Below are 15,480 nucleotides of genomic sequence, written 5' to 3' on the forward strand. Positions count from 1 at the left end.
CCTTATGAGTAATATGACAAGTTGCTATAGGAACTAGATGTCTTTCCAAAGGCTTAGAAATACAAGTGGTACTTTCTACGGTGCTGGATATTTGCTTAGATCATTAGTTCTCAATCTTTGGTGTGTAACAGAATCACCTGGAGGTGATAAAAACGAAGATTGGTACACTCCACCCTCAAAGTTTGTGATTTGGTTATGAGGTGGGGCCTGAGAATTTGCATTTCTAACATGTTCCAGGTGAGACAGATAGGGTCTGAGAGCCCACTTTGGAACCACCAGCTTAGATCAATAAACAAAGAGACTGTACCAAAGGATAAGAATTAGTCACAAGTCTGGAAAAGTGAGCAGACAGAAAATAAAAGGGATAGTGGCAATATTGAGCCATAATAATTCTTTATATACACAAAAGAGGTAACTTCTAAGATCAATGCAAGATGGCCCGAAGCATGGAGAAAGAATCTCTGGGCCTAACTCAGAACACTTACTGTATGTGTAGTCCTTATATTAGTGGGTAAGTGATAACAGTGATGAAAATCAAATTGAAGAAAAAATTCTTTTTATATCACTAATATGTTTTTGTTTCCCTACAAATTTAGAATGCTTTCTTTGTTTAAAACCAAAATTTAGAATATTACGCATTATAGATTCTGCATGTGGGCTATCTGTTCCATTACACTTACAGTTTTCTCTAAGTGTAATAGCCTTCTAATAACTTCAGCTTTTTATTTTAATTTTATTGGGGAATATTGGGGAAGAGTGTGTTTCTCCAGGATCCATCAGCTCCAAGTTATTGTCCTTCAATCTAGTTGTGGAGGGCGCAGCTCAGCTCCAAGTCCAGTGGCCGTTTTCAATCTTTAGTTGCAGGGGGTGCAGCCCACCACCCCATGCGGGAACTGAACCGGCAACCTTGTTGAGAGCTCGCGCTCTAACCAGCTGAGCCATCCGGCCGCCCCACCAGCAGCTTTTTAATTGGTTTTGATGCGTGGTAAGGCTAGCCCAGCATCATCATGCAGCTTTTTTGCTATTTTTGCTTGTTAGTTCTTTCAGATGCTTTTGGAATAACTTTGTCAAGTTCCACCCATCTCAAAATTCTTTGAATTTTTATGTGTAAATGCATTAAGTACATAAATTAATTTGTAGAAAGAATTGATATATTTATGATAATTTGTCTTCTTAGCCAAGAATACAATATGTTTTTCTCATTCAAGGCTTACTATATCTCCTATTAAACGTATATACTTATAGCCCCCAATATAAGTTCTATAGTTTCCTATTTTTATTTCCAGATCTTTCATGCTTTTTTTTTTTTTTTAAGATTTTATTGGGGAAGGGGAACAAGACTTTATTGAGGAACAATGTGTACTTCTGCAACTTTTTCCAAGTCGAGTTGTTGTACTTTCAATCTTAGTTGTGGAGGGTGCAGCTCAGCTCCAGGTCCAGTTGCCATTGTTAGTTGCAGGGGGCGCAGCCCAGCATCCCTTGCGGGAGTTGAGTCCAACAAGCAACCTTGTGGTTGAGAGGACGCGCTCCAACCAACTGAGCCATGTGGCCACCCGGGAACTCAGCGGCAGCTCATTGACTTCATTCTAGTTGTGGAGGGCGCAGCTCACTGGTCCATGTGGGAATCGAACCAGCAGCCCCGTTGCCCAGAGCTCGCGCTCTGACCAACTGAGCCATCTGTCGCCTCCCTTCATGTTTTTTTGGCTATTAGTGAGGTCTTTTTCCCCCACTATGTTTTAAACTAGCTTTAAGAGGGCTATTGTTTTCTGAAAATAATTCAACAATTTTTTTTACCAATTAAAACAGTAAAGCTGTAAAAAATTATAGGTATTTAAATAAAGTATGCATTTTATTGGGGGAGCTCCAATAACTTGGAGCTGATGGATCCTGGAGAAACACACTCTTCCCCAATATTCCCCAATAAAATTAAAATAAAAAGCTGAAGTTATTAGAAGGCTATTACACTTAGAGAAAACTGTAAGTGTAATGGAACAGATAGCCCACATGCAGAATCTATAATGCGTAATATTCTAAATTTTGGTTTTAAACAAAGAAAGCATTCTAAATTTGTAGGGAAACAAAAACATATTAGTGATATAAAAATCCCCAATAAATTTCTCCAATATTTATCATATTTTTATATGTGTCTAGGTTACAGTTACCATTCTCAAGGAGTATACATATTATAATTACAAAGTTTACCGTCACAGAGAGGAACAAAGGCAGACCTAAAAGTTAGAGCAGGACTATCTCGGTATTGGTATAACAAGGAAGAAAGCTCTGGAAAGCACTAAGATTCCTATTAGTTTAGGAACTGGTAAATATATAAAATAAATTTGTGATAGGAAGACATCTTTAAGACCGATAGGTTAGAATCCATTTTTTAAAAATGCCAGGTGCCCAGATGAAGTTGATCGTACCTGTCTGTCCACGGCAAACTATCCTCTTAGGCCGTGCGCTGCTTGTCTTTTGTTCTTTTGTTTGTTATTTCCCTTGGTCTTCCATCCCCCACTTCCATTCCCCTTTTCCCCTGAGGCACCCATTCTACAGGCAACCTTTCATACATTTATGTAGATAAACATGTTCATTCGTATCTCTTTTAAGGAACTGGGGGGAGTTCGGGATATATAGTCACAAGTAGGATTGCTGGGTTGCATGCTTATGTTAAAAACTTAATTAAACTAAGGTGTTGCTCATTTCTTCCTGAATGGCTCCAGCAGCTTGCAGACCCACAGCAACGCACGTGTTTCCCACTTCGCGCATTCTTCCTCTAGCTGCACTTTATCTGACTTTCTAGTGTCTTCCATCTTTATGTGTTCATTTTATTGTTTCAGTTTCCGTGAGTTAAATGTTGTATCTCCTCCCTTAATGCTGATCCAGGTTTCCTCTTTGACTGACTCACCTATTCATATCTTCTGCTCATTTTTCTATTGGGTTTCCTTTTACTTGCTGATTTCACAAGTTTCTTGTATAGTTTAGATATTAATTCCATGTTAGTCTTAGATATATAAAATTTTTTTTCCTAATCTGTGTATTAATACATCTGAGGAATTTTTATCACGGTATCATTTATGGTAGGTGGCAAGGAGATTGAGACAACCTCTGTCACTAGGGACATGGATAAGTAAAACAGGTTTGCATCCTTCATTAAACAGAAACCTTTTATTCTGATTCACGCATTCTTCATTTTTTCTCTTTATAGTTTGGGGATGCCAAGTGTGGTTTTGCTATGGCCCAGCTATATATTTATCCTGATAAAGAGCCAATTTCTCCAATATTATTTACTAAATAATCTATCTTTTCCCAATTGATTTGTTACTAATCTTTCTATTCTGTTTCATTGGACCCTCTTTTTGTTGTTGTTTTCATTTTATTGTGGAAAAATTGGTATACAAGATTATAAGTATTTTAGGTGTATAACATTACAATTCGATATTCGTATACAGCAGTCTCCCTTTCTCTGCAGTTTCAGTTACCCACAGTCAACTGTGGTCCAAAAATATTAAATGGAAAATTCCAGAGATAATTTATAAGTTTTAAATTGCATGCCATTCTGAGTAGCGTGATGAAATGTGTGTCATTCCCTCTGTCCCCGATGCCCGGGACGTGAGTCATCTCTGTCCCCCCACCACGGTGCTCGTGTTCAAGTCAGCCTTTGCCGTCGACTCTGGCACTGTTGTTTTCATTTTTCTGGCTTTGAAATCTATTCTAATATCTAGTATATCTTTACTTATAAATTTTAGCATCAGTATGTCAGATTTCACCCCAAAATCTGCCTGCACTTCAATGACGTCTATGTTAAATTTATAGATTATTTTGAAGAAAACTGGCATTTAAAAAATATCTTTTCCTTTTGACAAACTTGATATATATCTCTATTTTCTCATCTTCATTTAAATTACTGAATGTTTTCTATAAGTCTTCTGTATTCTTTGTTAGGTTAAATCCTAAATACTTTATAGTTTTGTTAATATTGTGAATGGTATTTAATTTTTTGCTATTGAATTCGTAAGGTGATTTTGTATCTAGCAAACTTGTTGAATTCTTTCATTTGTCAATCTGCTGATTCTCTTGAATATTCAATTTCTAGCATGTAGTTAACATCTGTCTACAATTATTGATTAATCCATTTCTCACATGCTGTGAGATCTATCATTTGTTCTTTTGCATATTTTGAAGATATGCTGTATGGTGCATATATATTGATGGTAATTTTATTTCTTGAGTTCCTTTCAGCATTTCAAAGTGTCTTTCTTTGCCCTGTATTCTCTCTTAATTTCCCTTTTGATTGACATAAAATTGACATCCTAGCTTTCTTTTAAGTTTGTATGGCCTAGGATATAATTTTCTGTCTTTTTATTTTCAACCTTTCTATAGCTGTTGGTTTTAAGTGGGCCTTTTGTGAACAACATTTTGCTGGATCTTGTTTTTAAAATCTTATTTGAGAATCTCTATCCTCTGAGTTTAATCCATTTATATTTACTGTAAGTATGGTTATTATACACTTATTTCTGCCAAACCATTTTTTGTTTACTCTCACCATATATTCCTTTTCTCTCTCTCTCTTTTATTTCCTGTGATAAAAGTGCATTTTCTTAATATTGGTGGGAAAGCCATGCTTTATATTTTTATTCTTCTGGTGGTTACCAAACTTACTTAAGACCTGGATTTATAATACTTTTTTCTTATCAGAATCTAAGGCTACCAGTGCCAGGGCTAGTCTGAGTTTTTATAAAATAGGTGAATTCATTAGATTATAATTCTACACATAAAAGTAAGATCTACAAAATTAAACATTAAAATGAATGTAGCAAAGGCCCTATGAGGCAGGAGCAATATGGGAGTTTTAATTTCTGTTTTCTACACACATGCATGATAATTAGAGAATGACCTATATAGAAACAGATGTTTGTTTTCTGTGTCCTTTCTTTGTGCCGTTCTTTTTGATTAGTCACAGCCCATTGTTGAGAATGCTACCAAAAAGGCTATGATTATTTGTAATGAACTGAAATTTCAGAAAATCAAATGTTAAACTGATCCTGGGCGGGGGGGAAGGAAGGGGTAGCGGGGAGGGGAAGTCCTCTTAAATGAACTGAAAGTAGTAGCAGCATTCTTGGAGAAGTAAATTTTTAGATTAAAAAGATGCTGAAAATTATGACAGTTTTTTGAGTGATGTGATATGGCATCTGTGTTGTAGCAAAGGCTCTTAGGTGCAGAAGTCTACGTCAGCTCAAGAGGACTGTTAAGAATTGGCTCCCTGCCCAGTGCATTTTGTAGTAGAAGAAAGCATTATGGGTAGAATTGTGAAAATAAGTCAGTGTTTCCTAAAAATAAACACATATGTAAAATTTATTTTAGGTATCTTCAACATCCATGATCACACCCCGGTGGATTGTGCCAGTAAGTTAATATTATTATTTTATGTATATGTTAATATTTGCAATTTTTCTGTTGGTTACCCTTTCATAGTGAGGCCTAAAGAATTGCCAGGCTCTTGTTTTTCCTTAAAAACATGGGGTCATTATCAAAGCTCTGACTTAATAATGGCTTCAAACTAGTGGTTTAACTTTTCTGTTTGTAAGTGCTTATGGATGCTGACAAATAGAAAAAAATCTGAGGAGAAGGATGGTTAAAAACAAACAAACCAAAACAACCATGATCATCAAAATAACGTCCTTGTTACCATAATCATTAAAGAAGATGACTTAGAGCTGTAGTGCTGACCGTGGGGCAGGTATTGTCACTTCTGCTCACAGATGTCATCTGTCTCCTCCAGAGTGGTGTACTTTCTCATGGACTCGCAGGAAATGGACCATCCTTGGTGGAGAAGGAGGGACATGGGAGTAGAGACATAACCTCGCTGATCTCTCCTCCAGCGCCGTTCTTGGTGGATGCTGTGACCAGGTGAGGAAATTATTTCTCAATTACAGTTCTTAGGCATCTGTTAGTGAGGGGAAGGTGGGGAGCTATATGTACAGAGGGCACCAAAAAAATGTATACACATTTTCAGAAAGGAAAAAACTGTATTGAAATTATGCTGATGGTACCACTTTGAGCTCCTCTTGTAATTGGAGAAGTCAAACGTGACTTGTCTTCCTCTTTTGTTATCAGTATACATTGAGTATTACAATTATAATATAATATAATATAATATAATATAATTTTATAATAAAATTATAAAAGAATTTTCATTTCTTAAAATGTGTATGCATTTTTATTGGCCTCCTTTGTGCATGTATGTGTGTATGTGTGTGTGTTTATGTGTATTTAAAGCAATAATGTCAATTCTTTAATTGAACTTAATTGAAGTTGGATAAATTTTCTCTGATTATTTAGAATAGTGTTTTTTTCTTTTAGCAATTTTCTACAAAATCATTGTGGTTTTTTTAATAAAGTCTTTGTTAGATAAGGGTGTTACAAACTTATCCTTTAGCATTTATATTTGATTTTAAGTTGATTTGTCTTTCTCTTTCATGCTTTACTATTATGTTGTCCATCAGTAACGTGATGAAGTACAGCGAGGGGTGAAGTAGGAGATTCCCAAAGTGTGGCTCTGAGATGATAGCCTTTACTAATATCTGTTGCATACTCTTTTCAACATTGTGCTTGCCACAAACAGAAATTGGACTCAAAAGAGCTTTTGTTTAGCATGTAGTTCTTCAGGATTTATAATTGCCTTCATTCTTACCTGAGACTTTTTTCTGATTATGTCTGGTATTTCTCATGTCCTCCTGATATTGGAAATGTGGGTCAATTGAAGTAAATGCTTTCCTAATTAGGGAGGGAAAAGTATTGGAGATGATTAACTTCAGAAAAATTTATAGTTTCACTTTAAAATTATTCTTTTAGCTCCACAGTCTTTAAAGTAATATAATTATTCACTCAGCACACACTGAATGTCTATTATGTACCTGGCACTGAAGATGCCAGGTTCAGAGCCATCTGAACAAGACAGATATGGGACCTGCCTTGCGGAACTCACGTGCAGTTGTCAGATAGCACTTCATATAAATTTAATAGGTTATTTATCTAAATATTTACATGCCTAGTAATTGCCACTGTAAAAAGAGAGGTTACATGCAGCAGACCAGGTGATAATGCTTTGTCATTGAGTTTACACAATAAAATGTGAGTTCTTAAGGACCTCCAAATTAAAACTTACAGATGAAAGAAACGCTTATCTCCACTCCTTCCCAAAGCAAAGTAGTCATAAAGAAATAAAAGAGATAAAAAATGACAAGTAGTATACCTGAAACTAATAAGTCAATTGTAACTCAAAAAAAAAAAAAAAAATGACAGGCAAATCAGTGGAACTGAATATCCAGAAACAAGTCCACACATAGTCAGTTACCTGACTTGTGAAAAAGGGATGGTTTGGTGCTATGGGCAAAGAATGATCTTTCAGTAAATCAGCTGGACAAGTTTAATATCCATGTGGGAAAACACAACTTCTTTTAATTAAATGTATTGGGGTAACATTGGTTAATAATGTTACGAAGTTTGAGGTCAACTTTATAATACAACGTCTGTATACTCCATTGTATGCTCACCACCCAGAGTCAGTTCTTGCCACCATATATTTGACCCCCTTTATCCTCTTCGTCCACCCCCGTCCCCACTCCTCCCTGGTAGCCACCATTATGTTGCGTGTATCTATGAGTTTGTTTGTTTTGTTTATTCGTTCGTTGTTTTCTGTTTTATATCCCTCGTATGAATGAAATCATCTGGTGCTTGTCCTTTTCTGTCTGATTTATTTCACTTAGCGTGATACTCTCAAGATCCATCTATGTTGGCGATATTTCGTCTTTTTTATAACTAAGTAGTATTCCTTTCTAGATATGTACTACATCTTCTTTATCCAATCATCTGTTGAAAGACACTTAGGTTGTTTCCATGTCTTGGCTATTGTGAATAATGCTACAATGTATGCTACAATGTACATAAGGGTATATATACATGTATCTTTACAAATAAATGTTTTCAAATTTGGGAAGAAATCTTAACCCAATCTCATACCATACACAAAAATCCATTCTAGGTGGATTGCAAATCTCAATAATCAAGTTTTTAGAAGAAAATATAAATGGACATCTTTGTGGCTTTGGGTAGAGGCAAAAATTGTTTTTAAACAAATCACAAAAAGATATTTGTGAAGATAGGGATACAAGGGGGGACTGAAAATGAGGACTGGTTGAAAGTATTTATACCCGTTGAAACATTCCCCCTCCCGAACCTACCCAGGCTGGCATGATTCTAGAGGTTTCCCTTTGGAGGAGCTAGGCCAGAGAGGCTCTGGATTTGGGAGTTTCTATTTAGAGTAAGGCCCAGAATGGAAAACAGGATAGTTAACTCAAAGTCCACAGACTGAAAGGTGAGACATCCAACCTTCTTTTTTTCCTCAGCTTCCAGAATGTCGTTGACCAAGGATAAATGTCTCAGGTGAGAAATTAAGAGGACTATTCTAGAGAGAAACTGGCCAACCAAAAAGAAAAGGCCCACAAGATAAAGTTTGTGGATCTCCTGATGAAATTGCCAGGAAATCTGCCTAATAATAACTCTACCTAGAAGCCCACTAGTTTATCAGTGTTGCCCATATGTACAGTTTCCAAACAGCATTCCATTGCTTTCCCCTTACATATGAAGAGAGCCAAAGGTTATCAGATGTTGTTTGAAGAACCACCAAAACAGGTCAACTGAAAAAGAAACGAAATAAGGCAACATGAGTATCAAAAACTTTACAAAATGATAGTATCATGAGGGAGAATATACTGCTTCTTTGCAACAATTATAGGAAATTATAAAGAAAAGGAATAGAAAACAAAGTATTCTAAGAAATTATTAGCCATGTTGAAAATAAAACCCAAAGAATGCGTGGAAGATAAAAATTGAGGAAATCTCCCAAAAAGTAAAACAAAAAGATGAAAACTGGGAGAGAAAAGAAAATTGGAGGGTTGGTCTAGGAAGTCCAATATATGAATCAACGGAGATCCAGAAAGAAGAACAAAGTAAATGAAAGTGAGAAAATTGTCTAAGAAAGGAATTGAGATTTCCCAGAAGTACTTGTGTTTTTAGATTAAACAGACCTACTGAGTACCCAGCATAGAGAATGAAAATAGACAACACCAAGGAACATCATGAAATTTCAAGAGTATCAAAGTTGAGAGGATGTTAGTCTTCAAAGAGAGGGGGGAAAAAGAGTACAAACAGAGGCCTGGAAATCAAAATGATAGCAGACTTTACTGAAAGCTAGAAGATAATGGAGCAGTACCTTCAGAATTCTGGGAGAAAATAATTTTTCACCTAGATTTTTACATCCAAACTATGATGAAATGTGAGATTAGAATAAATAGACATAGAGTTTCTCTAAAGTATGTGCTTCTCATGTGGTCTTCTTCAGGAAACTATTTATTAGAGTATGTGTCCCATCAAAACAAGGTGATTATCCAAGAAAGAAGAAGACATGGGTCCCAGGAAACAGAGAGGTACAGAATTTACCAGGAAGAAGGTGAAGGGAACTTCCAAGGTGGCAGCCACCCAGTGGGTCTAGAAAGCATCCCGTATAGATTTGAAGAGGAGGATATAGAATTCCAGGAAGGATTTTGCCAAGAAAAAAACAAACACAAGGCCAACCCCAATTTTTTTTTTTTTTTAATTACATGACATGTCTGAATGTACTGAGATCCATGGTTCTATCTGCAAGGTTAGGGATAAATTAGAAATAAATATAGAAAACTGGACAAGCAGTTCACAACAAAAAATGAGGCAGTTATTCAGTCCAGAGAAAACAAATGTAGAACAAAAAAAATGTATACTCAGTTGTAAAAATATTTACATAAATTACAACAAACACTGATCAAAATTGTTCATATAACTGTGTTGCAAAAGTAAGAAGGAAGGATTGTGGGCTGGTGAGTGGGGTGTAATGTAAGAATGTTAAACTTTCGTAATCTACAGTAGGAAGTCATTATAGAAACGTATCACTTAGAAGCAGATTTTGGTATCCACGGGGTCCTGGAACCAATCCCCTGTGGATACCGAGGGGCCGTAGTTAAGTTTTGGGGGAGTCAAAAGTTACACGCAGATTTTTCAACTGCGCAGGGGTCAGCATCCCTAACCCCTGGTTGTTCAGGGGTCAACTATATGTCCTTTGTACTATAGATTTTTTTAAGTGTCTAAGTTAACTTTTTTTTTTTTTTAAGATTTTATTGGGGAAGGGGAACAAGACTTTATTGGGGAACAGTGTGTACTTCCAGGACTTTTTTCCAAGTCAAGTTGTTGTCCTTTCAATCTTAGTTGTGGAGGGTGCTGTTCAGCTTCAAGTTGTTGTCCTTTCAGTCTTAGTTGTGGAGGGCGCAGCTCAGCTCCAGGTCCAGTTGCCGTTGCTAGTTGCAGGGGGCGCAGCCCACCATCCCTTGTGGGAGTCTAGGAGTTGAACCGGCAACCTTGTGGTTGAGAGGATGCGCTCCAACCAACTGAGCCACCCAGGAGCTCAACGGCAGCTCAGCTCAAGGTGCCGTGTTCAATCTTAGTTGCAGGGGGCGCAGCCCACCATCCCTTGCGGGACTCAAGGAATTCAACCGGCAGCCTTGTGGTTGAGAGCCCACTGGCCCATGTGGGAATCCAACCGGCAGCTTTCTGAATTAGGAGCATGGAGCTCTAACCGCCTGAGCTACCGGGCCGGCCCCTGTACTATAGATTTTGATAATTAAGTTTTTTTGAAACCAAAATAGATGTCATTACATCCCTGCATCTAAACTTACGCTCTTTCCCTACAGCAGAAACTCGGGGGCCCTCATGCAAAGCCCAAGTACTTTTATTTTTCACATAGCTCCGCCAGAGCAGATTAACGGGGATGGGAACTTAGCTGGCCATCTGGGACCATGTAAAGAGCACGGAACAGCCCACTTGCCTTGGCATTTCCTGAGCAGGTCACTGTCCTGCTCAGCACGGTACAGTTCTCGGTATTCGTAATAATAACCCTGACTAAGAAATGGTTCAGCGTCTGCTATATTTTATTCAAGAAAGTAGGAGCAGCTGATATCTTTAGATTTCACTTCAAGAGGAAACACGCATCAGGTACCTTCCCTCTGTGGAATACTTCATTGCTAAATTGGGTATTACAACATAATCATGTAGGTCTGTGATTTATTCCCAACATGCTCTGTGTGGCACTTGGGGAGATATGCGTGTTGCCACAAAAGGTTTCACTGAACTCATTCTTCTTTCAGCTCTGCTCCAGCTTTAGCCGAAGAAGCCATCGTGAAGCAGAAGTGTTTACTGACAACTGAGCTCTAAAGGGCTGCGTCCTCCCCGCCTGTAACTGGAATGCCTCGCACTCTCCAGCAGTCCGTCCTGGAATCAGTTTCCACTGAAATGTGTTGGATTCTGGAGCTTGTCTTTTACTTGTTGGGTGAAAAAAAGTTTGCCTAGATTTGACTTCAACTTCATGAAAAAAACAGCTACATTTTCCGTCCAACTGGAAGGGTTTAATTACACTGCATATTTTCCCAAATGAGGGTATCTGGTCTTTTACTTTCTATAATTTTATTAAAGTTTTAAATTCCCGAAATAAGGGAATTACTTTCCCTGTGGTTTCCTTCAACCTCTTGGCTCCACCTAGTGGTTGTACTTGTTCATAACGTGCCCATAACTAGGCTGTCTCTAGTCAACAGCCTATTGAAGTAATTTCTGTAGTGGTAGGGTGAGTCCTCTGAGCTGAATGCCTGTTAGAGAAGTTGCACTTTTCCATGGGTTACCTGGAAATCAGTGATTGAGGAACTTAATTATGTAGGTAGGTTAGGTGCTAGCTTGCTTTTTCTTCCTTTTTTTTTTTCTTCTTTTTTTTTTTTTTAACAATTATTGCAATACTAAAGAGAAGTTTAGAATACAGAGGGTTTTCAACTGTCACCTATACTTTTGACATCTTACTGGAGTAGCTACTCCAAGTTGACATCAAGGTGAGCTAAACCTTGGGAAGAACTACAAAGAACTCAATTGCCTGTTCTAAGATTTTTACCCCTGCCTTCCCACAGGAAGCGTCCCCATACACATGTTCTGTAACTTTTCAGCCCGGAAGGGGCTGGTAGGTTCAGAAGGGCCTGGGACATTGACCTTGAGGCCTCCACCCTCCTTCCTGAGCCATGGGGGATGCGAGGCCTGAAGGAGCAGGAGAGCAGCCTCGGGCTGTCCCTGTTCCACATGGGTTCCTATTGGGACATGGGCTCTGTTTCCTTTTAGGGTAAGTTGAATACATTTAGAGCTTGTAAACGGAAGGAAACAAAAACACCAGGACACAAATAGGGGAGGCAGGGGGATTTGTTTTTTGAACAACTACCCTGTCCGAAACTGCACGACATACTGAAAGAGCTCACGTCTCACATGACATTAGGAAGTTTTTGTTCATTATTAAAAGTTCTCTAGAATTTCCTCATCACTTTTGGTCTGTACAAAAAAAATCTGGATGTTAAAGTAGTACATGCTCATTATAGAAAGTAGGGGAAAGTGTAAAATAACCACCTGCGATCCCAACACCCAGAAAAACGCTGTTTTAGCTTTAAAGCTTTAGAATGCGTAAGGGGACCCTCACTGCTGTTGGGAAGTAGGAGGATCTGAGAACCACGTTGGTAACTTCATTGTTAATCCTTGTTCTCAAGGGCTGATGTTACACTGTACCTCCTGGAGTTTGTTTTCAGTTTTCTGCCCTGTGATGTGTGTGTAACTAAGTGCTAATTTATGCTGCTTAGCGTAAAAGAACATCCAGTGTATGATCTTCAAAGCTCCATGGTTCGGGCTGTCCTGGGCTCCCTGTAGCATAATCGTGTGCTCAGGCAGACACACTCTAGTGTCGACCTGAAAGCTCACGAATTTTAATCCGTGTTGTTTCTCAGAGAGCTGTAGAGATTGGAAACCACTTTTGCACAAAACAGTTTTGCTGAAAGAAAGTTGGCACTCGTTGCTGGCTGCCTCCTTTTAGCCATTATGCTAAGCTTGTGAATTTCACTGGTGGAGCTCTTGCCAATTCTTAATTGTAAAACAAATTTTCTGTCAGCGTAAGTGACACCTAGAAACGGGCTTGACCCAGGACATGATGGACTGGACAACAAATTTTCAGTGTCCTGACACCCCTACCTGTGCTGAAAGGTTGAGGTTGTGCTTCTAACCACGAACAGCTAAGGCATTACCAGCTTGAAGGCCTGGATTTCCCATCCAGTTTATAAGGTAGCACCATCCTCAATTGAAACTTTCTAAAATTTAGGAATCAAGTTGTTGAAAATATTCTATAACCTTTGTGTCTTCAAGTACCGGTATTCTTGCCAGTCAGAATACGGACAGGGACTTTCTTAAAATTCATTTGAATGTCAGGTTAGTAGGATAGTTTGTCTCATGTCCTGACATAAACATGGAAATTAATGCTTTCACGATGGATCGGCGCTGACACATGAGGTGCCTATCAAGTATACCTTTCCTGTCATTGCTGCTGCTGCTGCTGCTGCCGTCCCAGAGCTGCTGTCACACCCATCTTGTCCCGCTCATCTGAGCGTGGAGGGGAGGGACGGGCAGGGCTGAGGGTGTCTGAATGTGTCAGATGGGGAAGGGGAAAAGGCTGTCTCTGAGGAGAGGGAAGCACGGGTGAGTCAGGAAAGGATGCTAGCTAGCACAGAGACCTGAGAGGATACTGGATAAAATGGCAGGCTGCTTGCTCTGACGTAGGAAGGGGGGCAGCCGTGGTGGCACTACAGGCTGGTGGCCTTCAGGGCACTGTCCCTCATTCCAAATGATTAAAATCCAAACCATCTGATCTACTAAGTAAAGGGCTGGTCCTCAGAGGAGGGAGAAGAGCCTACTTGCTGTTCATAGAGAGCACTAGTTGGGCAGGAGGTTTTTCTGTGTCCAGATAAGGTTGCCATGCAATGGTACAACACAGCTAAAAAGCAATATTGGCAATGTTTGATTAAGTTAGGAGTGATGCGAACATGTTTGAAAAGAACGGGAACCACAGTTTACTTGAGCACTCGAGTTAGAAAGCTGTTAGCATTCCTCCATGGAAGGCAACGGGGAGGTGATTTATAGCTGAGATAACAGACCCAGATCAGCAGAAAATACCAGTCATCAGCCAGGCGCTCAACAACTCTGGTTGCTTTCTCTCCTGACTTCACTCCGGGAACTCCTTAAGCACAGCGATGGTGGGACCTGTGACTGCGGGAGTTTTAGGTGGGCGCTTAGGAAGTGGCTGCTCTTGTGTCTTCTTGCCATTGCCTCGTTGGCCTGCGAGGTGTTGCTGCCTCGTTTCCTAATGGTTTGCTGTGTGCACTGTTCTGAGGGCACTTAGCGCAGTGCTCTGCAGTACAGGTGTGCTGCCCGCCTTGGGGGAGCGGAAAGGACGTGAACCTGAAATCAGTCCACTTCACAGCCCTGGTAGGGAGAGGGAGAGTTGTTGGCATGGTGGTGTAAAACCAGATTGGCAGGTTTCAGCTTCCTGCCCTGGACGACTCTTCAGAACTTGTACAGTAACCAATGAGATCCTGTTTCTTACTGTTGGTCAGTAGTGTGGCCTTTGTGTACAGGGGAAGGGCTGGCAGTGCGTTCTTTCCTGCCCTTTTGGATACACTGCTGGACAAAGGAACAATTAGGTTCCTTTGATCTGGATAAATTTAGACATATCCTTAGCAGCTTTCCTGAAATGTTTATGTTGTTTTAAGACAAATTATTTTTAAAGTTATTTCTTACAGTCTGCTAACTTTCTGTCTGCTTTTGCACAATCCCAGATGTTCTGCGGACAATTCAGGATGAAAACTCTGGGTTGTTCTTGCATCTTGACTGTTTGTTCCCTTACTCCGCTCAATTCTGACTAACACTGATGCCTCCAACTTGTCTTAGGTAAGCCCCAGAATGAAGCTCGGGTGGCACTTCAGAAGCCGTGTTAGAGCAGAATGATTTGGCAGTCACTTACGTAGAGAAAAATCTTTGCTACTTTTTCTGTAAGTAAGGGTCTAGAGAAGCGAAGTTCTTTTCTTACTTAGAGCAGGGGTCAGCGAACTTTCTGTAAAGACCAAAGATTGTTGGTAGTTCACTGCTCAGCTCTGCTGTGAGAATGGAAAAGCAGCCTAGACAATATATAAGCCTGGGCTTGGCTGTGTTCCCGTAAAGGTTTATTTACTAAAATAGGTGCTGATTCTCGATCTCAAGTTTATAGATTGGTAGAGTGACTCCCTGGGAGTCACACAGATATCCACATAGGCTCTGCAGCATCGTCTGTCACTTGGGGGCACTTGACATTTCTAGACGTTGGCATCCCCACTCACACTTGGACCAGATGGAGTCATGGCCCACCCAGCTCTGAGATCGTCTGTGAGCTCTCACCAGTTTCTGGTTAATCTTACTCTCAGCCTTTTAGTTGCTTAGAAAGCTAGAATCTTCTGTAGACCGAAGAGGACACATTTCTGTATCATTTGTTCTTTTTTTCCTCTCAAAAATTTAAAC

At 39.4% G+C, this 15,480-nt stretch overlaps 1 protein-coding gene across 2 annotated transcripts in view; it reads left to right on the top strand.

Annotated features, from left to right (window-relative positions):
- EPB41L5 (erythrocyte membrane protein band 4.1 like 5) overlaps positions 1 to 13,392 on the top strand; it is a 132,249-nt gene extending 118,857 nt beyond the window's left edge. For both annotated transcript variants that reach the window (XM_033112243.1, XM_033112244.1), the window contains exons 23-25: positions 5,359 to 5,400; positions 5,777 to 5,904; positions 11,229 to 13,392. In XM_033112243.1, the coding sequence (XP_032968134.1) occupies positions 5,359 to 5,400; positions 5,777 to 5,904; positions 11,229 to 11,295 (237 nt within the window). In that variant the 3' untranslated portion in view covers positions 11,296 to 13,392. The remainder of the gene's footprint in view (positions 1 to 5,358; positions 5,401 to 5,776; positions 5,905 to 11,228) is intronic.
- The last annotated feature ends 2,088 nt before the right edge of the window (positions 13,393 to 15,480 follow it).

Source organism: Rhinolophus ferrumequinum, chromosome 8, assembly GCF_004115265.2.
Source record: "Rhinolophus ferrumequinum isolate MPI-CBG mRhiFer1 chromosome 8, mRhiFer1_v1.p, whole genome shotgun sequence".
NCBI lineage: Eukaryota > Metazoa > Chordata > Mammalia > Chiroptera > Rhinolophidae > Rhinolophus > Rhinolophus ferrumequinum.